A 25,045-nucleotide genomic window follows, 5' to 3' on the forward strand; every position below is an offset into this window, starting at 1 on the left:
CACATGGGTTCCATCTATGTTTGTGGCAAAAGCATGACCTATAGAGTACAGTGAAGAATAAAGATTTCAAAAACCACTCACCTGTTTTGAATAATAAGGAGTTATTGTTTGGCGATTTTCAAAGCATTTTCATTCACGTGGTATTCCAGCAGTGAATTTTTGTTAATTCGCCTCTAAAAAACTTGGTGATTCAGCGGACTATATTGCACCATACAAATTTTAATGGCGTTGTCTTCCTGTCTTGCATATACAAAGTCTGCAAGATATATTCATACAGTATATCATTTTTTATGTGTTACTTCGGCAGGAATGAGCCTTACTGATTGCGAGATCAAACGTTGCCAGTTGGAGTAAAATTCATCACCTGAGGCCCTCATATTAAATGAGATTCTTTTGAAATTCATAAGGATATGACATCATATCACCAGGACTTAGCTAGAGGCTAGGACAGGGGCTGCCATTATAAAGATATCTTTCAATGGGCATTTAAGAGAAGAGTGAGATGACATTTGCTTACCCAGAAGTTACAATCAGACCTTACTTTGTTAAGCCAGTGAAAGCAAACTTGGGGCCTGAATCGGTGCACATTTCAGAAAATTCAGTTATAAATTCAGATATATTTTTTAAAAGTCATTATTTTACTCTCACTGGGGTGTTATGGGGCATGTGAGTCAAGTCACCAGGTGACTATGAGTATTTTGAAGAGTAAGCTGTTTTTGGAAATGTTTTTTAATGCTTAAATGGAGATTTTAAATCTGTAGATGACTTAAAGGGGACATGAAATGCAACACATGTAAAGGCTAATTTACACCACTGAGCCCTGCTCTCAAAAATTGACCTAGATCTAAAACTGTCTGTGAAGCTGGATTTAAGAAATAAGTTAAAAAAAAAGACATCCCTACTTTTTGCCCCCCAGTGGCCTTAATCCTCTTCCATAGATTCCCGACTGCTCCTGTAAGAAACTTTGTTATATTTGTGATGTCATGTACATATAGTAGGCTGTTATGTTGTAAACTGTCTCGATGTTCTTGGGAAGAGAAAGATTATTTTATTACCTGTCCTGATAGCATCAGCTGATTGCACTACTTGGTACACTCCAGTGAACCACCTGGCTCAAACAGGCTCTTCGAGTGCAGCTAGCCAAACAGCAACAGTCAATTACTGCTAACGAGACAGACAGTGAAAGTGGACGGTATATCCTAGGGCTGCTCAATTAATCGAATTTTAATCAAGATTACGATCTGGGCTTTCAACGATCATTAAAATTGACTGAGCCGATTATTAGCCCCTCCCTCATTTATCCGCGACACCTTAAAGGCCGGTCCTTGAAAATATTGTTGGGCATAAACCAGTCTGTGGCGCAAAAAAGGTTGGAGACCACTGATTAAGAGGACCCGAGGGAAGCTCGGAAAGCTAAGCAGAAGTTATTTGGAGAGGAGAGTGACTGCTGTTGGTTGAAAAGAGAGGTAAAAAAAACTTCAGTGGTGTTGCACACTATTTTATATTATTTTTTAAAGTCATTGTTAAATAAATATCGTCAAATAATCAAGATCTCAATTTCAGTGAAAATAATCGTGATTATCATTTTTGCCATAATCGAGCAGCCCTAGTATATCCTCAGTTTCTTAACATAAAACTCAACCAGGGGCAGCCCAAATCTGACCTGATTTTAAGGTTTAGTGCCCTTATTTCTCTCTGAGTTATTGATTCTGTCACTAGCTAGCTAACATAAACTAACGTAAGTCTATCAGCCGCAACCAACCAACCACATGACATCATGTTCTGACAGAAGATGGTGATAAAATGTTTTTAAAACGTTAGCTTTAAGCAGTGTTTGGGAGTAACGGAATACATGTACTGCTGTTACGTATTTAAAATACAAAATATGAGTAACTGTATTCCGTTACAGTTACCGTTTAAATGGGTGGTATTTAGAATACAGTTACTTTGTTGAAATAAATGGATTACACGGCGGTCTTTTCCTGTTTCATATGTTAGGCTGTCCCCCTCTCTATTTTTGGTAATTCCGGTGGAAACTCAAACAAAACAAGCGTTGAGAGGCTCTAATGCCTGTGTCTCAATCTCGTGGCCCATGTCACCTCACTTGCAGGCCGCATAATGACGTGAAGAAATATTTTAAAAAATTAGTCAAAAAATTATGTATTATAAAGGCAATAGTCAGAGTGTTACAGGCATAGCCCTAAAGAATGTAGCCTCATGGGCAGTGTAGTCCGTGCTGCAGCGAGAATGGACTGCCATACCGGTTTTGTGTCTGTGAGCACAAGGGAGGGAGAAAAAGGAAATGTACGAGCTGTCACCGAGCAGAAACAGGAGATGGAAGCATGTAAATATAATAATAACCACTGCAACCAAGAAGAGTGGAGTGTCTGAGGAGCCCAGTTGTAAGTAAGGTATTAAGACCTGACTGTACACTGTGTTTGTGTTTTCGTCCGAAACAATAAGTTCCGTTGGAGCAGTCTTTCAACGCCTCTCTCTGTGTCTCGCAAGCAAAGTTGACCCAGACAACAAAGTAAAGCTAGTTTTCGGCAACGACCCTGACACAGAAACTGACGTATTAGCCAGAGGTCCCTTTACTATGGTTCGGAGCCGTGGACCTGTTTTATATACACGCCGAATAGTTTTCTATACAAGATCGCTGCAAAAAGTGCAGCCTTACCTAATGTCCACCTACTGTTACTCATTTTATATTTAGATTTAAAAATCTAAATTAGACAGAACTAAACCTTTATCTTGAGCATTTTTGCATCATCACTTCATTCCCTGCTCATTCACAGTATCATTCTTTTTATCTGACAACTAGCTTTTTATTCATTTTCATTTCTGTTATGTTTATTTATACCTGTGGTGCTTTCTGATGTTTCTCGCCTGCTGATTTTTGCTCTCCCTCTTTCTTTTTCCATTATGTGTGTCTGTAGTAATATGCGTTGCAAATTGCTTCAGATGGGACTGTAATAACACTGCTCTCTTAGTTCTCAAATCTCACAACTAATCCATTTCTGCTTGTGTGACCTTTAGTAAATTCTGCTTTGTGATGTCACATCCTTGATATTTACAATGTGAATGCTGTAAATATTGTTTTTCTTTTGTTTTCCATTTTGCTGTAAATGCATTATGTTCACTGGGTTTGGAGTACTTTGATCATGACTTGTTCTTTCCGACTGAAGAGCACAGGCTTAATCGGAGGACACAAGGGACCACGAGGGGCTGTCATCACAGCGAGCGTCAATATGACCTGTGAAGATTTTTGTTTTTTAGGGGGTTTTCTTCTCAGAAATTGGGGATTTTTTCCCCAGTGTGCATTGCTAATTACCGCTTCCTTCAGATCTCTCCAGTATAAGTGAAGTCTAAACACTCCAAAGCAATTCTGCTAGTGTGTTTGAATGTCTTGCTTTTTTTTTGCACAGAGTAGAAATCCCTGTTTTTTTTCTGCTACAATATCTGGCCTAAACACACTGAAAAATACCCTGTCTGGGAGCAGCTGATTGATTCCCTATTGCTAAGGAGAGATCATACTGTCAAGCAAAACAAAGAAACTCAGTGTGTTTGTGTCTTACTTTGCAAAAACATACAAATTCACAGTGTTTTTCTGGTAGTTTTTACAATTGCTTGTAAAAAAAAAGCTGTAGTGTAATTATCTCAGAATGATGCTGGGTGCAATTAGGTGTTGTTTTTAAGCGCTGACATTTCTGGTGATATGAAGAAATTTACCAGATTTTGTTGATTTGACATCCAGTATAACAGGTTGTTTAAGGAAAAAGATTTAAATCAGTTAAGGATATTTATGTGGCACTTTTATTTAACTTTATGGCCCTATGACATTTATGCTTTTTAGATACTTTTTAGACCTTTTGTTAGCCAAAGAGGCATTTATGAATATCTGGCACATGTAACACTGATGGGTCTTGATAACATGTACACTATCTATAATTAACACATACATTATGAACACCTATGTCAATAAAGTGCTCTTGTCTGTATTATCCATCCATTCAAGGTCACACAGGGGTGTTAAAATCCATTCCAGTTGTCATTGAAGAAGCAAGGTAAACCCTGTACAGATGGCCAGTTGATCATAGGGCACAAAATATTATTGCTTGTTAAATGTTATTGCTGCTGTAGGCAAATGCTACTAAAGCATCCAGTACCACTCCCATCCCCTGACAGATCTGACCAAAGCACCAAAGTGTGTTCTTCTTGTTAAACAGTAAAACACTTTGGCAAATGGGGCTATGGGGACACTGCAGGACTGCTTTGTGGACACATTCGATTTCTATTCAGCCAATCTTGATATCGGATCATTCAGCTTTGTTATGCTCTGTCGATCTGCCCAATTTAAAGAATAGGGCCCCCAGGTGGCGCTTTAATACGTCCCTATTAACAAACTCTACCTTTCTCAGCCTGCTTAAGCTCCAGCTGAAGGATTTTTTGGATATCAACGCTAATGAGGATATCGACCCACAAGTCTTATGGGAGACTACAAAATGTTTCATTCGTGGCTTTTCCATCTCATTCTCCTCCATGTTGGCAAAAACAAAACGTGCTCAGGTGTCCAATCTAGAAAATCAGGTGGAATCTTTACAGAATCTGCAAAAACTAAGCCGGTTATTGGTTTTAAAGTAGCAGGCAGCCAGTGGGTAGCCTGGAGCGAGCAAATGAACTATACACAATACAGTTCCAACAGGTTCAGCTCACAGCCATTTGTGGCTTCCTTCATCATGCACCCTGGTGTCTACACACCTTCACTACCTTCACTGATTTGGCGCTTATCTCCTTCTTCCTGTCAAACGAACTCTGTGGATCAGCCCCATAACAATATCTGATAAACATCTGAATTGACTGTGAAACAGCTGGAGAAATCAAACCAGAAGAAAGCTGCTGTTATTGAGAGAAGAGACAGAGAAAGTCAGTAAAATGATCTCCCTCTCATGAATTACTCGCTGTCTGACAGATAGGTTGCAGTATGTGAGACTGGGCAGTGACTAGAGATGGCACGCTACCACTTTTCTATGTCTGATACCGATATCATAAATTTGGATATCTGCCGATACCGATATGAATATGATATAGTGTTTTTTTAATCAATAAAACTGTTTTTTTAATATATTGCTGCATTTTGTATAAGTTCATACTCAAGTTTAAATAAACAACAACACTAAAGCTATTCTGTTATACCTGTGTGTAAAAAATACACTGCACCCAAAATATTTCATAGTTCAGCAATACTGATCAATCTAATAAACTTAAACCTACACAATCCTCCCTATTCTGGTATTTTAAAGAGTACTTAGCAGAAATATTAAGCAACCTAACTAATAGGGTTGCAAACTCCCAGCAAAAAAAAAAAAATAGGGAACCACCCCCCACCCTCCACCTCATAACGCTTAATCAACGTAATCAACTTTAAATTGATGCAGTGTGGGGAAAAAATGCACAGAAATAAATTATTTTTCAAGAAATATTAAATAGATTCAACATCTTTCTTCAACAGAATTGCAGACAGCACAGATGGTGCCTTCCCAAAGGAAAAAGTACTATAGCTTACTAGGGTATATTAGACTTAACAGTTACAATATACAGTAATGGACTTCTATACAATTTACATCAGATTAAAACTTTGGGTGTAAGGTACAGATAATTATTTATTAAAAGCTAGACATTTTAAATGAGAATAAGAAAGAAAAGTATGTCTTTGTGCCCCCCTTTTCCCTGTTCGTGCCCTATCGGCCCCCTTGGCTAAACTTTGCTAGATCCGCCCCTGCACAGTTACCAGCCATCAGCTGCGTAGAAAAAGATCCTGGTGTAGAAAGTAATATTAAATAAATTCTAACAACAGCTTATCAAGCTTAAACGTGCTGCTATTCAGCCGCTGGTTTCCTCTTTTCTGGCGCGAAGTGAGCAATAAACAAACAAGAGAGACGGACTCGCGACAGAAAAGCCGATCAGCTGATCATTGATCAGTTTCACGATTGAAGTAGCAGCAAGTAGAAGCAGTCGCTCCATATATCGGTTGTTAAGCTTAAGCTGTTTTACTTCTCTCTGGGATAAATTCATCGGAGATGAAATGCTGGTTTGGTAGCGAGGCTATAAATACACACAGCCGCTCTATCACGTGAGCTCACTGCTCCAACGTGCTACGGTTATGAGCCAAGTTACGCCGTGTCGCAAGTTTTGTGAGGTGCTTTTTGATATTTAATGGATCGGATTACATTTTTTTATTTTTATCCGATATCCGATCCAGTAATTCACGTCAGTATCGGACTGATACCGATAGGTAATATCGGATCAGTCCATCTCTAGCAGTGACATGTCTGATTTGGTGGTGTGCAGTACAGGAACTCCACAAGTGACTGTCCCCATTCCTATTCAGCTTCCGAGCCTCCAAATTTCAGTTGTGTATGTCTGTTCTGGAACACAGAATGTTGATGTTGACATCTTGGAGGAATACAAGTGGCCTTGCATTATTATCAACAACAGACTAAACTGGAAAACCAGCACAGAGGCTCTACGAGCAGAATTTTTCTTTCTGGAGGAAGATGAGATCCTTCAAATTACACAGCAAAATATTGGAGATTGTCTGTCAGTCAGTTGTGGCGAGTGCAGTGTGCTTTGCTGCGGTCTGCTGGTGGAGCAGCATCAGACACCAAAAGACTGAATAAACTGATGAGAAAGGCCTGGTCTGTGAGTGGTTGTAAACTGCAAAGTATTATGGTGGAGACCAGATTTTTGAGCATTTCCCGACCAGGTGTTCTGAAATAAGACCAACAAAACAAAGAAAATAAAAATGGAAATCAACTAGAATCACTTCTGATCTGTTTTACTTAGCAAAAGCAGATTTTTTTGTGTTAATTTTGTGTTTGTCCCTAAATTTCTCCATTTACTGTTTCAGCTGGTTCCGACCAGTATCTTAACAAACCATTAGCAGAGCATTTTTATTGTATTTCAAATTATTGCCAGCAATTATAATGGCCCAATCTAAGTGGCAGCAAATACACACAGCTTGCATTTGTTTCTGTGGTGTTATTAGTTCTTTACAGACAAACAGGCATGGCTGTAAGTAAGGGTGGGTGACTCATCACCAGCATCCCCACTGAATTCCACATAAAGCAAAAAACATATATCCATAATTGAATCGCCTGAAACCCCCATAGTCTGGATGAGTGAGAAAACCAAGTGAGGTATATCTAAATGTTCAAAGTGTAGCAGTTATTACACTGAAGATACGTTATGAATACATAGGATCTGGATGAGTGGGTTAAGGACATGAAGGATTCATGGAAAATAAACACATTAAAGAGGCATTACAATAAAATGGAAAGAGCCCCTTTTCACATATGGGATTCATTCAGTCACTTTTACAATAGTGTTTCTCACAGCTTGATCAGTCTTCAGACAAAGCCTATTGTGAGGACCATTTTCAAAATTTAGGCCTCTTTTCAAGTGTCAAGAAAGTACCCCGAGGCACACAGGCTCAGCAAGGGACGTCTCTTTTGTATAGCGAATATGTAAAATGTACCATCCGTGGTTATTTTAATCTTATTGCCAATAAAAAAAAGAGCTAGTGAGATGTATTAGAGCGATCAAATGCTTTTTTGTGGCTACCCATTATTATGAATGGACACATTCAGAATTGTTAAGTGTTGAAAGTGGTATGTAGATAAAGACAGATACATTATTGTCATGATTTTTAAGGAAAAGTCACCATGGTGTCCATTCAAGCAATGGCAGTGGTGAGAGGTAAGCAACATTACTATAACTGTTAAACCTGTGATGAAAATTTGGTAGGAAGTGAGACATGTTTAAAAGAACCATGTGGGAAACCCAATTTTTTGCCCCAGGAATTGTAGAAACTGCATTTAAACTTTAGGCTTCTAATCAAGATCTGTATCATCCAAACTCAGCTGATATCATATCATTTGAAGGAAGGAGACATACAATCAATCTGGATAGGGAAAAAAGATACATTTGATACAGTTTAAAAATTAAATACTTCAAACATCTTGAAATAAAAATAATAATAATAACAATGTCAGAGTTTAGATTCTGTCCGCCACAGAGTACACATGAGATAAATTAAGGCAATATGTATAAGGAAACTGAAGTCCCAGCAAGAGAATGAAAATTTCCTTTTGCTGTAACTCATAGTCAGAATACGAATACATGATTCAGATTAACACATTACAATTGTTAAAGGCAAACTTTGTGTAGCTTCAGCCAATTTAAATCACTGTTCTTATGTTTCATATTCTCAAACATGAACTGATAGAGAATTGTTTTTTTTCCTTTTTTCTTAATTTTTGTAAACTTGTTTTTGAAGTATGATGATTGCTATGTTTTGACTTGGGTTCTACCCCTTTGTTAAACAGAATAGAATTAATATATTGAATGACAAGCAGCTAGAGCATAGTGGGCTGCAGAGTGACAGAGTAAGACTTGTAACATCACATTTTGCACATTACTGAAGAGCTTCATGTGATGCATTCATCTTGGTTTGTAGTTGAAGTAATGGAGCGAGTTAAGTGTGAAGAGAAAATGAAATATAAGGCTCGATGACAGAAAAATGTGAATAATGTGTTGCATGAAGGAAATGTGAGGGAGGTACAGTAGAATCTTACTGTGATAAACAAACGCTCTGTCAGCTGCTATGATGAGTTGAGAAACCATACTTAGCAAACAGGTACATCTTAGGCCTCTGAATGTTCTTATGTATATCAGATATAACAACATCATCCTGTTGTCTAGCAACCACCTATCAGTGGGTTAAAATGACTCACCTTTAGCATTTGTGGACCTATAACACCTTATAAAAGCATTGTGTTATTTAATTGGATGACATCAAATTTATATACCTTATAAAAAATGTATTATGTTCTAATCTATATTAGAGATGGACCGATCCGATATTACGTATCGGTATCGGTCCAATACTGACCTAAATTACTGGATCGGATATCGGAGAAAAATAAAAAATGTAATCCGATCCATTAAATATCACGAAAGCACCTCACAAAACTTGCAACACGCAGTAACTCACCTCAGAACGTTAGCACGTCGGAGCAGTATGCATCACCTGATAGAGCGGCTGTGGCATGCGGGACCTGTCCGTGGTCTGGATAGCATTTGGAGCTTCGCTAGCAACCCGGCATTTCATCTCCGTTATCCCGAGAGAAGTAAAGCAAGTGTGTAAGTCCATCTCTGAATGTTTGTAAAGCATTCCTGCGTTAAGCTTAACAAACGATATATGGAGCGACTGCCTCTTCTTGCTGCTACTTCAATCATGAAACTGCTTAACGATCAGCTGATCGGCTTTTCTGTCTCGAGTCCGTGTCTCTTGTTTGCTTTTGGCCCACTTTGCACCAGAAAGAGGAAACCAGCGGCTGAACAACAGCAGCACGTTTAAGCTTGATCAGCTGTTGTTAGAATGTATTTAATATTACTTTCTACTCGAGGATCTTTTTCTACATAGCTGACGCTGGTAACTGTGCAGGGGCGGATCTAGCAAAGTTTAGCCAGGGGGGCCGATAGGGCATTAACAGGGAAAAGGGGGCACAAAGACATACTTTTCTTTCTTATTCTCATTTAAAATGTCTAGCTTTTAATAAATAATTATCTGACACCCAAAGTTTTAATTTGATGTAAAATGAATAGAAGTCAATTACTGTATATAGTGACTATTAAGTCTAATATATATATACCCTAGTAAGCTATAGTACTTTTTCCTTTGGGAAGGTACCATCTGTGCAGTCTGCAATTTTGTTGAAGAAAGATGTTGAATCTATTTAATATTTCTTGAAAAATAATTTATTTCTGTGCATTTTTTTTCACACTGCATCAAATTAAGGTTGATTACGTCGATTAAGCATCATGAGGTGGAGCGTGAGGGGTGGTTCCCTATTTTTTTATTTTTTTATTTTTGTTGTTGCTGGGAGTTGGAACCCTATTAGTTAGGTTGCTTAATATTTATGCTAAGTACTCTTTAAAATACCAGAATAGGGAGGATGGTGTAGGTTTAAGTTTATTAGATTGATCAGTATTGCTGAACTATGAAATATTTTTTTTTGCATACAGGTATAACAGAATAGCTTTAGTGTAGTTGTTGTTTTAAACTTGAGTATGAACTTATACAAAATGCAGCAAGATATTTAAAAAACAGTTTTGTTGATTAAAAAACACTATACTTCTTCTGCTCACCTTCAAGGCCCTTCATAACCTCGCTCCTTCTTACCTGTCTGACCTATTAACCACCACTTGTTCTGCCCGTTCACTTCGTTCTTCTTCTTCTGTCCAGCTTACTGTACCTTCCTTCCACCTCACCACCATGGGAAGCAGAGCTTTCAGCTGCTCTGCTCCCAGGTTGTGGAATTCTCTGCCCCCTGAAATAAGAAATATTGGTTCTCTCCCCCAGTTTAAATCCCAACTCAAAACTCATCTGTTCAAATCTGCATATTCACTGTGAATCCACTGTTTGTTCATTTTATCTTGTGCTTTATTTTATTGTTCTTATTCTGCCATTGTTTTACTAAGTGTTTTATCCTATTGTAAAGTGTCCTTGGGTGACTTGAAAGGCGCTCATAAATAAAATTTATTATTATTATTATTATATCGGATTCATATCGGTATCGGCAGATATCCAAATTTATGATATCGGTATCGGTATCGGACATAAAAAAGTGGTATCGTGCCATCTCTAATCTATATTACATATTACAATCTCATTACCCTGAATGTTAAAAGGGAGTTTTTCCTTCCCACTGTCGCCAAAGTGCTTGCTCATAGGGGGTCATATGATTTTTGGGTTTTTCTCTGTATCTATGAAGTGCCTTGAGGCGACTTTTGTTGTGATTTGGCGCTATATATATAAAATTGAATTGAATTATGCAGCCTGATAAAAGCATCATATCATTTTTATTTTAATGACACCATCATATTACCTGGCAACCACCTAACAATGGTCTAAAATGGCATTTAAGTAGTAGAGCAGGACATGGGCATGCACTAATTATCAGTTAATGGAAGGAAATACATTGCATGCCACAGAAAGAGTCAAATAAAAAAGGGTGGCAGAAAAGTAGATATCTATGAGTAAGCAAGTTACTATTTTTGTTCTGTGTACATTAAAAAAGGATATGATCGTATTATGCTTTCTATTTTTAATGCATAAGATTCACTCTTTGGACTCTAACATAAATGGAAACACTGGATATTTAAAATATTCAGATGCTATAGTAGACTGTCACGCCTTGTTAATAATGTTCTTTTTAGAGTTTTTGAGGCTTCAAGGTAGAAGCCGGTTAGAGAAGTAGCAGACAAGACCCCCTGCTGAACAGAATTTCCATGGCACAGATATACCTGTTAGTCAAACTGGTACGACTAACATAGCGCTGCCTACTGAAACACAGATATAAAATCACGAGTTATTTTTGGTGTGAGAGTGTGAGAGTGGAACTCTTTTTTTTTGGTAAACTGTGACATGTAGAAGTGCATCCTTGATGACTTTGCTGACACTTTGAGAACCACATTTGTTTTTTCATATAACCCAAACTGTAAAGAAGAGAACCTTTTTGGACAATATAATTTTGCTTGGAGATTGCCTTACCTACGAACTGTTGGCTGCCACACAGTCTGGTAAACTATGACTACGATTGCATGTACTTGTATTGAAATGCAACAAGGTGACTACTGCCAACTGTGAATCAAATCATAGTGTTTAGATTTTTAAAGTCCTGCAGTTGGCTGGCTGATTTTTCAAGCTAACAAAGACAGACTTCACCTTTGATTCACCTCAGTTTGCCACTTTCTGACATTATCCTTTTTATGTATATCTGCTTCTTCATCATATCTACTTTAAATTATTGCTCTTTCCTTTCTGTCTTCCAGTTACCCTGTTGCCAGTGGAGGATAATGGAACGGCTGTGGTTCTCTTTGCTGTTGCTGGCAGCAGCATGCAGGGGACAGCCGTGTCCGAAACGCTGCATGTGCCAGAGCCTTTCCCCATCTCTCGCTATCCTCTGCTCCAAGACGGGCTTGCTGTTTGTTCCTGCTGCCATTGATCGACGCACCGTGGAGCTACGGCTTCAGGAGAACTTTATTACAGGTAACTGCGTTCCAGTCTGTCCTGCATTTCATTATTTTAATATGCCTCTGAAATTTGACTAGTATTCCAGCCTTTTGCAGCGAGTTTGCTTGGTTTGGCTGTATACATGAAAATGAACTAAAAGGCTGGCTGATAATTGGCAGCATATTTATCTTATTTCAGAACACTTGGTTGTAACTGAAGAGTTTGTTAACAGTGAGTACAAATGTTGGCTTCAGTCACGAAGCTTTTCTGTTGTCTCTGCCTGACAATGACTAATTTTTTTCTCATGAGCCTGAGTATTTCTTTTTAACTTTAATACTTTTTTTGTTATTTATGGTTCAGCATAGTTAAGCTCATTCATGATTCATCTGCTTATATCAAAGAGTGACTTTGAAACATACTTATTTTATAAGAACTGAAGTGCTGCTTTATCTTGTTATTTTAATCTGGATTCCCGTTAGTGCTCTATTCCTAGGTTCTCCAAAACAAAAGGCACACAAGCTATAAAAAAAGATCTAACAGTACCCTGAATGATCATTTAAATTTTAATTAATTTAAGTTTTGCATTACCCTGTTTGAGAGAACCACATTCAGTCTTCCTCTTATGTGTTGGTTTTACTTATTATCCTAAACTGTTTTATTTAGCCTTTTGTTTTTCTATATTTTGTCAGTTTGTCTATTTATCTTTCTGTGAATTTGCTCACCATATATTTGCTTTCAATTTGACTTTTTTCTTGTATTAATTGTGACTTTTATCGAGCTGTATATTCTCCTGCATTCTCCGATCACCTTTCTTCTTTTCCCCTTCCTAGCTTCTGTTAGGTTTGTTGTTAATGTCATTAACATTCACATATGGAGTTTATTTTTATGAACAGTTTAATAGCATGAATGGACCAACAACTGGTTGAACAGAAAAATGAATTGAATCAATAGTTTTTATGGCTGAGGAGTCATATTTTCTGAAAAGTTGGCTGATGTCTGGAGGGACCTGACTTGCCCAGACCCACATAGCAAGCAGGTCTGGCCTGGATCTGGTATCAAGCTGGCACTACTGGTAGACTTCTGGCAAGACTTATGTCATCCAGATATGGGCCAGGCCTGGCATAGATGGTACTGTCTATGTGATGGCATGCCACATCTGGCCCAATTGTGGTTTGGGTTATGTGGCCCAGGCTCATAGAAAACAGGTCTGGCCTGGATCTGGCATCAAGCAGGCACTTCTGACTGACTGGTGTCGTGGCAAGGTGTATGTCAACCAGATGTGCACCAGGCCTGGCATAGATGGCACTGTCTATGTGATGGCATGCCATATCTGGCTCGATTGTGGTTTGGGTTATGTGCCCCAAGCCCATAGAAAACAGGTCTTCCCTGAATCTGGCATAAAGCTGGCACTTCTGACTGACCGGTGTCATGGCGAGGTGTATATCAACCAGATGTGGGCCATGTCTGGCAATGATGGCACTATTTATGTTCCTATTTTCCTATTTTAGTTAGAAGACCCAAATGCCATGTTGCAATACTATACTGCTATAGTTGCCAACATTTCAAATGCAGATTTGACAGGATTGTGTACATTTTATCCAAAACCTAGTGACAATTTACTTTATGAATGTAATTAGGAAGCACTCAGTCTAGGGAAAGTGTGTGATTGGGTGAATGTGGCATGTTGTATAGAGTATTTTGTGTAATCCAATAGAGTAGAAAAGCGCTATATAAGAATCAGTCCATTCACTGCGAACAGAGTTTTGTCATGTTACTTTTGCACTATTATGTTTCGGCACATGTTGTTATTACATGGCTTGATAAAGGTACACATTAGGCTGATATCTGGGCCAGCAGTGTGTCTGCAACTGGCCCGTGGCTGCACACAACTTAAACATGGCGGACCTTTGGTGGCCCAGATCAGGTTTGCCAAAGGTAATCCACACATGGGCCAGCACAGGACCACCAGTGTGTCTGCAGCTGGTCTTGTGCTGGCCCATGTGTGGGCCACCTCTGGCAAACCTGATCTGGGCCACCAAAAGGCCATCATTCCTTGTGGTATGTGGGCCATGTGTAAGCACATTGTGTGGGCCAGATTGGGGACATACCAATTTTGCTATGTGGGGAATGTCCTCCTTACCGCGTAGGAACTCTATTGCCCAATGTCATGGGGATTCCACTTTTCAGCCCCCCACTCAACATATTTACAGTTCATGAGCCAGCTGATGACTTCTCTGTGTACAGTATATAATGATTCTTAATTTACTTTGTTGATGAGGTCTTTTTATGTGTTTATTACGCTTGTTTCCAGCTGTCAGAAGAAAGGACTTTGCCAACATGACCAGCTTGTTGCATCTAACCCTGTCCAGAAACACCATCAGCCAGATTCTTCCTTCTGCTTTTAGTGACCTGCGACGCCTGAGAGCGCTCCACCTAGACTCTAATAGATTAACTGTGATAAAGGTAACATGGGTGGCTGGATGGATGACATTGAATTAAAAAGAGAGATCCCTGGTTTATTATAATCCACTCACATGTCGTTATCATTTCTTACTTACACCCACTCACTGCCTTTTGTTTTTCTTTTTTGACAACCAGGATGACCATTTTAAAGGTCTGACCAACCTTCGGCATCTGATCCTGGCCAATAACCAGCTTCACTCTATATCTCCCCATGCCTTTGATGACTTTCTGTCCACACTGGAAGACCTGGACCTTAGTTACAATAACCTTGCCCAGGTGCCCTGGGACACAATTGGACGCCTAACCAATGTCAACACCCTAAATATGGATCATAACCTCATAGAAAATGTTCCCCAGGGAGTATTCACCAACCTGCACAAACTGGCAAGGTAAGGACATAGAAAAGGGCAAATGGTGTGTTTTTTGTGATGTACAAATGCAGCATTGACTTGGTATATTGTTGCCTCTCCCTATTGGTTTTATAAATAACTCCCTTCTTCTCTTGTCCGTCCCTCCCCTTCTTTCTGTATGCCGTCCTTTAACAGGTTAGACATGACGTCGAACAAGCTAAAGAAAATTCCCCCAGACCCATTGTTCCTTAGAATCCCAGTTTATGCCAAGTCCAAAGGCTCCCCCCTCTCCTCTCTTGTGTTGAGTTTTGGAGGTAACCCTCTTCACTGTAACTGTGAACTTCTGTGGTTGAGGAGACTAACCAGAGAAGATGATCTGGAAACGTGCGCCTCTCCCCCAGACCTTAGTGCCAAGTATTTCTGGACTATACCGGAAGAGGTGATACTTTTTGCAATTTTTTAATAATTTTATGCAGTAATTGAAAAAAATGGCAAAGTTTGACACTAGGCTTTTTTGTTCTATAACAAAAATAATAATAATATATCACTTTGACATTGGAAGTGTGACCTTATCTTTTTTTCATGGTAGGAGTTTATTTGTGACCCACCAGTTCTAACACGAAAGTCACCTCATACTGTGGCTATGGAAGGTCAGCCTGCCAGTCTGAAGTGCAAAGCAAATGGTGACCCTGAGCCTGAAGTCCACTGGATCAGCCCTGAAGGGCGACTCATATCCAATGGATCCAGGTAATAACAACAACATATGGTCTAGTTTAATCCAGTATATTACATTTCTTCCCTGTACATTGTAAATTCATTGAAAAATTAAAGTTGTGGTATTAATCTATGGAATATGACTTGCCCACTGAGTTTGCCACTATACATCTGGCAAACACACAGGCATATGCAACAGAGTTTTTACAATATTCTGCTCTTCCAGTTTTGTGCTATGTCAGAAAGTCAGATATTGTAGGGGGGTGTAGGCACTTGACATGTGCGGGCCAATCTGAAATGGTTCAGGACAATATTTGTTAAGGCCATAATCTCCTCACCTATAATGTATTGCTAAAATTTTCATTGGGTAACCCACTTGGCACAGGTATGAGTGCCTAGTTATGGTTTTGCATTAAAAACATGTATTATAAAATCACTGACAGTGTTTTGAGTGTTGTAACTCTTTTCTTTCAAAAGTCTTTTTTGATTCAGCAGTTGTAATTTGTATTACTCAAATTACAAAGGAAAATACATAAGTAGCATTTTTCTTGTCAAGTGCCACCTTTGGTTATGCCAAAGCACACAGTTAGAAACATTAGCATAACAGTCATTCTAAATATTGTCAACGTACCGTAGATATTGGTGGTATGATATTGTCAGTATCAGATACTCCTTATAATAATATCCAGTTTATCTAATAAGAATCCAGCAGACAGCTTACTTTTCGTAACATTCACATTTGACTTCATGTATCGATCAATTGATTGCTATCTTAATGATATTTCATTTTCCATTTCACTTTTTTTTCAGAACATTAGTCTTCCCTAATGGAAGCCTAGAGATCAATGTAACATCCCTAAAGGATTCAGGAAACTTCACCTGCATTGCCTCAAACACGGCAGGTGAATCCACGGGAAGGGTGGAGCTAGTCGTCACAGCAATGCCCCATCTGGCAAACAGCACAAGCCGCAGTCGAGATCCTTCTTCTGAACCAGCCCCTTCTGACATCCTGACCTCCTCCAAGGTTGCACTTCCCAACAATGAGACAAGAGGAGCAGACAGGAGGGTTTCATTGGTGGAGCTGACAGGAAACTCTGCCCTCATTAGATGGAGCAGTCAAACCCCTACATCTGGAGTCAGGATGTTCCAAGTCCAGTACAACAGCTCTGGGGACGACACACTCGTTTACAGGTTTGTCTGTCTGCACTGTCAATTCATTATTTGCCTTGTGTCTTTAAATTTTCTGTCTGATGTTTCTATGGTGTCATAATAGTAAAATGCATTTATCTATCTGCCTTTATGAGTTTGTAAGTGTGTGTATGGGTTTCTATGCATGGTTCTGTGTGTATCTGCAGCTTTGTGTAAGTTAATCAAGAGACATCAGCAAATGCAATGAGGATGAGGGCAGATGATAATGATAGTGTCATCCAGTCGTAAAAGTCTAATCAGGCGAAATGATAAAGACATCTGTGGTGGAACAGAGCCATTGTTGGGTACGGTGAATACGGGGGAATAAGGGCCAAATGTCACAAATGTCTGTTGAACAAGTTACAACGGTTGTCATTTAGTTTGCTTTATTGCTGTCCTGATGAGTTTGCTGTATGCTTTCTTTGTCAGCATTTACATTATAAATTTATGAATGAGTTAGTATTAAATGTTTTGTGGCTTTGTTTGAGGAGGACGGCAATGTCAGCACTATGTCAGATGTGACTCTGATTTGATCTGAGTGTCAAATATAGTTAACGTGTTAATGTGGAAAAGGGAGGAACATTACGTTAAGAAATGACTGAATCAAGAAGATACATGCTCTGATGGTTTATTTAGAACAAACTGTCATGTCAATAGAAATTGTAGAAGAATCAAAGATTCTTTCAAAGATGGATGGATGGAGTTGATTTTGTGGTTAAACATATTAATCACACAAAAGTAACGCCATGTTAGACTCTTATGAGACCTCAAAATTAAATGAGTAAATCATGATTATGTTCATTCTTATGACAGCAGGGCTTTTAAGTGGGATTTGGTCGAATTCTAGTCTTCTGAGATCTTGGAAGACTAAAATTACTCACCTCAAAAAAACTCCCAGAATTGATTTTTACTGTGACAGGCTATGTGACCTATGTTGTTGCTGCAACTCTGAGGTTTAGTGCTCTTTGTGCATTTATCCAATTGCATTCTACAATATGAGCAGATGGTAGATGGACTTTAATACTGTTATGGCTGCTTTACAGCCCCTAAACATAGTATATAATTAGAATTAGACAAGTGATACTAAAGACCATCATCAGCTTAAATTCAGACAGATGACCTAACCACATGACTTGCGGAACAGCGACCACAGACACCAGAAGCGACCTCACATAGATGTAGACCTTCCCAGATATGTGTCTTTTTGACACATTAACATCACCAGTGTGAATCTGAAAAACCAAAGTAAATTGCAAAATACATTTTTAAGGAATAAAATGCAAACAAAAAAAGTCTGATGTAGCAAATTTGATACAATTTAAAACTCATACATGCAATGCTATCTTTAATTTGTTTTACTATTTTTTATTTCATTGGGAGGTTCACTAAACACCCCATTTTCAAAACATTTGAGCTTTCTGATAATTATTTCATGGTACAGGCTTTAAAGGGTTAAGGAAGTCAGGGAAAATCTCATCCAGGGGCTTGGCCACAGGGGAGTTTTTCTTTTAAACACCTCAGGCACAGTGATTGGCCAGGCATTACTTCCTGTACTAAGTGCATGTTAGTGAGGTTCAGGAGGCCTTTGAAGTATTCATTTCACCACCTGACAGTATCCTCAGTTGAGGTCAGCAGCACTCAGATTTGCATGTGGTTTGGCTACAAGTGCTTAGTTTAAAACCTAGATGGATTCTCTTTGGAACAACTTTCTTTCTCTTTCTCTCTAACCCTCTCTGTCTCTCACCCTCTTAATTCTTTTGGTTCTTTGGCATAAAAGACAAAAATTAAGACAGACTTGGGAACAATAAAACCTTGACCTTAATAAATAATCCCCGCTGATTCAAATAAGCAAATGAAGACATTCACCACTTTGAATTAGATACATATAAACTGACAGTTTGCTTACATTAAACATCTGATTTGCATCATTCAAGGAGCAGATCTTCTCATTTCTTAAAAAATTGCTCCTTGATAAATACTTGCAATTTTGTATACCATATTGTAAAGTGCTGCCTATGCATTTAATGCCATGTTGAAAAAAAATATCAGCAGGATGAAAAAAAGTTGGTGTATAAACCACACCATCATTTTTTTGATTGTTTAAAGCCTTGGGTTTATATAGGGATGCATTGCTGTTGGTGGTTCATATTCTGAGTTTTATTGATAAAGGGTTTCTTTGATACCTTTGATACAGGATGTTTCTTTGGAATTCAGTGAGGGAGATTTCTTTCCCTCTACTGCTTCATCGGCATTCAAGGAAAACGCATAGTTACCTACTACGAATCACTTCCAGGGGTTCCAGTTAAATTTGTTTCTAAGTTGTTCTTTTTAAAGTGCTCTTAGAATCTCTCACATTCGCTCTTGCTGTGTAAAAACCAAAATTATTGCCTAACTCTGTCTCTCTGAAAGCCTGGGTAAGCCCTACTTATTTTCAGTTCTATGGGGTTTTTACATATAAGGAGTTGTCGTGGCAACAGGTCTGGAAAATCTGCCAGATGTTAGATGCAATGTTGTGAGTGACAGGTGGCTTTAATAATATCTGACATGCGTATTTTGGACTATTTATTTATTATGTGAGCCACAAATTGAATGGTAAAATATTTCACTCTGTCTTCTGTGGTTGAAGAAGTAAATCAACAATGTTTTTACCGCTCTACAAAATTATCTAAAATCCAATTTAGCCTTTTTAGTCTTGATCAACAGTTATAATTCTGTCTCGGGGGAAATAAGTCTTGAAAGAACCTTTGACAGAATTGAATCCATTCGTGCTGACAGGAGAAAGAAAGTTCCTCTTCATTTGTGAAATTGCAACACTTGTGAGATGGAAATGGGGTTTTCAGAAATGTCCTTGTAATGTTGTTGTTTTTTAAGACCGGTCGGAGCGGGCAGAACTGCAGCCACATAAGCTAGCGCAATAATTTTTTTTCCATATGAAACCAGAGGAGTTGTACTTACATCTTATGCCATCAGCTTGTCCTAGGTCACGGTTAGCCGTAAAACATAGCTAAACGGTCAAAAATTAAAATAAGAAGACGCTCAAAATATATTTCCTGTGGTTGGAAACTATTTTGCACAACTTTTTTTGTATTTACAGTTTTGAGGGTTAAGCCTCTTAAATTACTCTAACTAGAAATATTTGTTAAAAAAACAAAAACAAAACGATTTTCAATTTTTTTGCAGTTTATTGCACTTTTTTGCAATTTATGTAGTTACTGTGGACTTAATGCATACATATTGTTAAAATTTAGGCTATAATGGTTGTATTGATGAATAGCAACTTGAAATACTCCCACAAAAGGCACTGCAGCATGTAAAAATATGACAATAAGCTCTGGCGGACTTGGTTCTATGTTAGGTCCTAAAGCAAGATAAGATGCGTGGTTATGGAAAATATTTTGCTTCAACTATCTATTTAACTATCTATTAGTTATATATATATTTAACATATGAGGAGCATAGTAATAATCTACATTGAGGTATAAACATCATACCAAAATATTTCCTTGTTTCTTTAGAAAAAACAGTTACTTTGTAATTTTATAATGTATTTTTAAAATATATCCTATTGCAGCTAATTCCAATGTGTTAGTACGTATTCATGAGTAAGTATTAATCTTTACATACAATAATTAATTCATTAAAAAATCATCATATGTATTTATGCTATGTAACATTATTGTTATACTGCTTTATTAGGTAAACACGTTCAACTGTTTGTTTAAATATCAGTTAATCACAGGGTAATGACTGCATAGACTGTATTTAAACATGTAGACATGGTCAAGATGACCTGCTGAAGTTCAAACTAAGCATCAGAATCAGGAATAAAAGTGATTTAAGTGACTTTGAATATGGCATGATAGTTGTTGGTGTCAGAAAGGCAGGTCTGAGTGTTTCAGAAACTGCTGATCTACTGGGATTTTCCACTACCATCTCTAGGATTTACAGAGAATGGTTAGTAAAAGAGAAAATATCCAGTAAGCAGCAGGTCTCTGGTCAGAGTAAAAGGGCAGACTTTGAGCTTTTCTTTAGGCTTCTTTCTTTGAGCTGATGGGAAGGCAAGACGAACTCAAATAACCACTTGTTACTTGTTAGGCACAATGAACAGCGGAAGATTGGAAATATGTTGTCTGTTCTGACTAGTCTCAAATTCACATGTGACATTTGAATGGTAGGGTCAACATTTGCCATAAACAACATGATGCATAGATTCATCCTGCGCTGTACCAACAGGTCAGATGGTGGAATAATAGTGGGGGATATGCACACTTTGGGCCACTTATTACCACGCATTATTTAAACACCACAGCCTGAGTATTGTTGATGACCATGTTCTTCCCTTTATGACCACAGTGTATCCAGCTGCTGGGTAACATATAATGGCACAAAGCTTAGATCATCTCAAACTTAGTTCCCTGCACTAAAAAAGCTTCCACAATTACCACATCTAAATCCAATAGCGCTCCCTCAGAATGGCAGGAGATTCACAGATGAATTTGCAACAACTGTGTGATGCTTTCAACATGGACCAAAGGCTTGTTGAATCTTTGGGACAAAGAATTAAGATGGTTTTGAAGGAAAAATGGGGTCCAACCCAGTATTAGCAAGATGCAACTAATGAAGTAGTCGGTGAGTGTATGCCTAAAATTATACCCATTGCAATAGTTTTGTTTTTTTCCTGTTTTGCTTGTTAAAAGAAACTTTATTTTAACCCAGAGTAGACCGCACCTCTCGCTCTGTGGTAGCTGGGATAGCCTCCAGCCACCCCGCAACCCTGATAAGGATAATCAAAAGTTAATGGATGGAGTGATGGAAAATCTTTTATAAGATCATGGCTAAAAATCCAAGTCTGATGTTACCATATGTTATTGTGAAATTAACATCCATTAGAATGCATCAATGCTGCACTAGTTTAGCTTTGAGCTGAAGAAAAAAAAGGAACAACCCACTGTGTCCATATGTGAACAGCTTCTCTCTGTCTTTCTATGGTCGATATCCATTAGGAGGGATAAGGCACAATGCCACGAAGAGAGAGGAGGTAAGGCAGCAGTCTGGAGGAGATGATATAAAGTGCTGAGGACCATCAAGAGCACAGAATATTTGGAAAGAGAAAAAAAATGTGTTCTACAAAATAGAAACCATAGTTAAGCATATCCATTTAACTCTCTGCTGCTGAGTGACACAGGTTTGCTGTTAGGATCATGTGTTACGGGTCCCAAGGATGAAGACCACGATGACAAATATGTTACCTGTAAAAGCAGGTGAAGAGCGGAGTAAGGAAGACACGATGCGTCTCTGCTTTCCTCCAGAACGTGTCTGAGGAAGCAGCGGAAGGTGGGCTCCACTTACTGCACCCCGGAACCCCGGAGCAAGCACCAAAGTTCCGCCCTCACTGCTTTCTAACATAAAATGAATCCCTGTTACATGGATTTTCTATCCTCTTAAAGAAACTGAAAATAAATACATATAGCAATGAAAAATGTCCCGTTACATGAGTGTTTTAGAGTGTTTTACAAAAAATAATATTAATGTGGTCATTCCCTCACAGGGGTGCCACACATGCATTATTAGAATTTTGTATCATTTTCACATGCATGTTTAGCACAAACAGAACTTCAATTCATGGTTAAGTCAAATCAGCCAGAGGATCCGCGCTCGGCGTCCTTTTTAAGTCATGTCCACTGTAAGCGATCATCTTTGAACAAAGGCGGTGGCTTACGACACCAACTGTCTGCCATCTAGGCATCTGGGAAGGAGATCCCTTCCCAGACGCCTTAATGCCCACTCACATCCCGGGCCATCTAACCTCAGGAAATCACATGATAGGGTGGGGCCAGGTTTCACAATGAGCTCACCCGAAACCCTGGCTGATTGTGACCCACACCCGCTTTCACACCTTGGCTCATGTGATTAGGTAGAGGATCATCAAGGGGTCCTTTTGTCCCTCTTTGGGGGGATACTCCCACAGGGTTTAAATCTGGGACTCTCCACCATTTGACCCTAGAACTGAAGAAGCTTCTCGGATGAGAGGTGAAACGTCTTCAAGCAACTTAAAGAAGTCCAGACGCTTTTCTTTCCAAGCTCCTTAGATTACGATGACATGGTTGACTGAGAACCTTCACAGACTTTTTAAGTCCTATTAGGGCATCTCCATTTTGAACATATGCCATGTTATCTGAACATTTCAAGTCCAAGTCCAGGCTGTAAATGGTATAGATATACTTGATATAGCTTCAAAAGCATGATCAATATTATTATAACATCAAGTATCTGTTAGCATGTATGTGTGCATGCATATGTGTACTTGTTGCTAGGGCTGCCACGATTAGTCGACTAGTCATGATTACGTCGACTATCAAAATCGTCGACGACTGATTTAATAGTCGACGCGTTGTTTGAAGCTTTGTAAGATCACAAAAGTCGCAGGAATAAGTAGTAGGATTTTAGAGTGTAATAACAGACTGAAACAGAAGATGGCAGCACTGCATGTACAAGAATGCCAGCTGCCGTTAAACCCCGAAGAAGAAGAAGTAGCTCTGTCCCAGAATTCATAGCGCAGTCCAGCTCAGTTTCCAACAATGGCGGAAGCTAGTTAGTTTTAATATTACTCTTATTATTCTTTCTGGATCACAAAATAAACGTTTAACATATTTTCAGGCGAGAATGTAACTGCGTAAACCTCAAATATCTGCTCAGTTTATCAAGACACCACATATTTTCAAAAGCGCTCCGACGTTTTCGGAGACGTCTGTTACCCACCAGCTCGATAGCTAGCCGGGGGCAAGGCTCACTAGAGCCCGTGAGAACACCGGACTCCCGACAAATCATTTTCAAACCCACCGCCATCTTTAGCTACTCAGGTTAAACATGATATATAAGTCATTTAGATAACTTAAAAATGTTATTGTTTGGCTTTTTTTTAGTATTTTATTTGTTCCTGAGTAAATCGGTTTGGCTGAGATTAAAGTTATAGTTTTTACACAGCTGAATAAACGTCAAGCAGACAGCTGATTATCAGAAGTGTGAGATGCTGGAGAATATACTCCGGTGTCCCGTTATATTTTAGATAGCAAGGAGTTTATTAAATTTCACCGAAACTGCAAATTTCATTAAAATTTAACAAACTATCATCTTATCTTTATTTTTAGCTAGCACATACCTTAAACACTTAAAGCTGTAAGCTAATGATAGTTATATAAGAGCAGATGCATGCTGGTGCAATAGGCTGTACGTTGTAATGGATGTATGATCTGATTAGTCGACTAATCACAAAAATAATCGGTGACTAGTCGACTATCAAAATAATCGTTTGTGGCAGCCCTACTTGTTGTATTAGTTCACTCTATTTAAGATATTCTCCTCAAAATCCCTTGACTCTCCTTTATAATCAGTACCTACTTGGTTGTGGATGAATGTATGAACAAGCAGATTAGTGAATTTGTTCTGATTCTCCCATTGTTTTGTTACCTATATGGTGAGTTTGATACATGAAACTCCAGTCATCTGCTCCTTTATTTACAAGGTGTTGCTACTGCGATAGCTCCACATGTTCAAATAGGTAGATTTTTTACACAGGATGCCTTACTCCAAAGGGATTTTGTCTTCCCCCAGGGACTTTTTCTTGTTAGGTGAATGTGTAAACCTATGGAACCACTGCAAGCCAGATACATATTAATTAAAATCAATCTAATTAACAGACAAAAAAATAACGGAAAAATAGATACATGACTAGATCATTTTCATTGTCTAATTTGTGTCTTTATGTGTATATTTTTAAGTGGCATTTAAAGTGAGACGTATCTTTTATACATTGAACACAACAATATATAAAACCTTTATTTTGCTCTGTAAAAGTGCAGAAAGTATAGGTACAGTTTCTTATTTACTGATACAAATGCTCACTGGCAAGGGCAGAAAAAGGTTGATGTAAATCTTTTTCACACATACACACATGAAAACACACATGCACCCATCAATCGAGACATCTGTCCAGTCATGTGACTTAACACCTCTCGGTCTCACTTGTGTGCTCTGTCTATGCTTTGTGCATCTTTGCACTGACAGGCACATGAAAAAGCCAGCAAACTAAGGATATGGTGAATGAAATCGTGCACCGATAACATTCATTTCACTAGGAGAGGATGACTACTGTCATTCATGTGTATCCTCTCTGTCAGGTACTTTGTTAAGCTTCAGGATACTCGGCACATTATGTAACATTAGTTAATGTGAACCTATAACACTAATCCGATCA

The 25,045-nt window shown here is 38.5% G+C and overlaps 1 protein-coding gene across 4 annotated transcripts in view; it reads left to right on the forward strand.

Moving 5' to 3' along the window:
- LOC309687214 (leucine-rich repeat and fibronectin type III domain-containing protein 1-like protein) overlaps nucleotides 1-25,045 on the forward strand; it is a 187,641-nt gene that overhangs the window by 96,709 nt on the left and 65,887 nt on the right. For all 4 annotated transcript variants that reach the window (XM_082502007.1, XM_082502008.1, XM_082502010.1 and 1 more), the window contains 6 exons: nucleotides 11,896-12,112; nucleotides 14,388-14,539; nucleotides 14,675-14,928; nucleotides 15,085-15,328; nucleotides 15,479-15,636; nucleotides 16,414-16,794. In XM_082502007.1, coding sequence (XP_082358133.1) covers nucleotides 11,920-12,112; nucleotides 14,388-14,539; nucleotides 14,675-14,928; nucleotides 15,085-15,328; nucleotides 15,479-15,636; nucleotides 16,414-16,794 — 1,382 coding nt within the window. In that variant the 5' untranslated portion in view covers nucleotides 11,896-11,919. The remainder of the gene's footprint in view (nucleotides 1-11,895; nucleotides 12,113-14,387; nucleotides 14,540-14,674; nucleotides 14,929-15,084; nucleotides 15,329-15,478; nucleotides 15,637-16,413; nucleotides 16,795-25,045) is intronic.

Source organism: Aulonocara stuartgranti, assembly GCF_965226115.1.
Source record: "Aulonocara stuartgranti genome assembly, chromosome: 14".
Classification (NCBI taxonomy): domain Eukaryota; kingdom Metazoa; phylum Chordata; class Actinopteri; order Cichliformes; family Cichlidae; genus Aulonocara; species Aulonocara stuartgranti.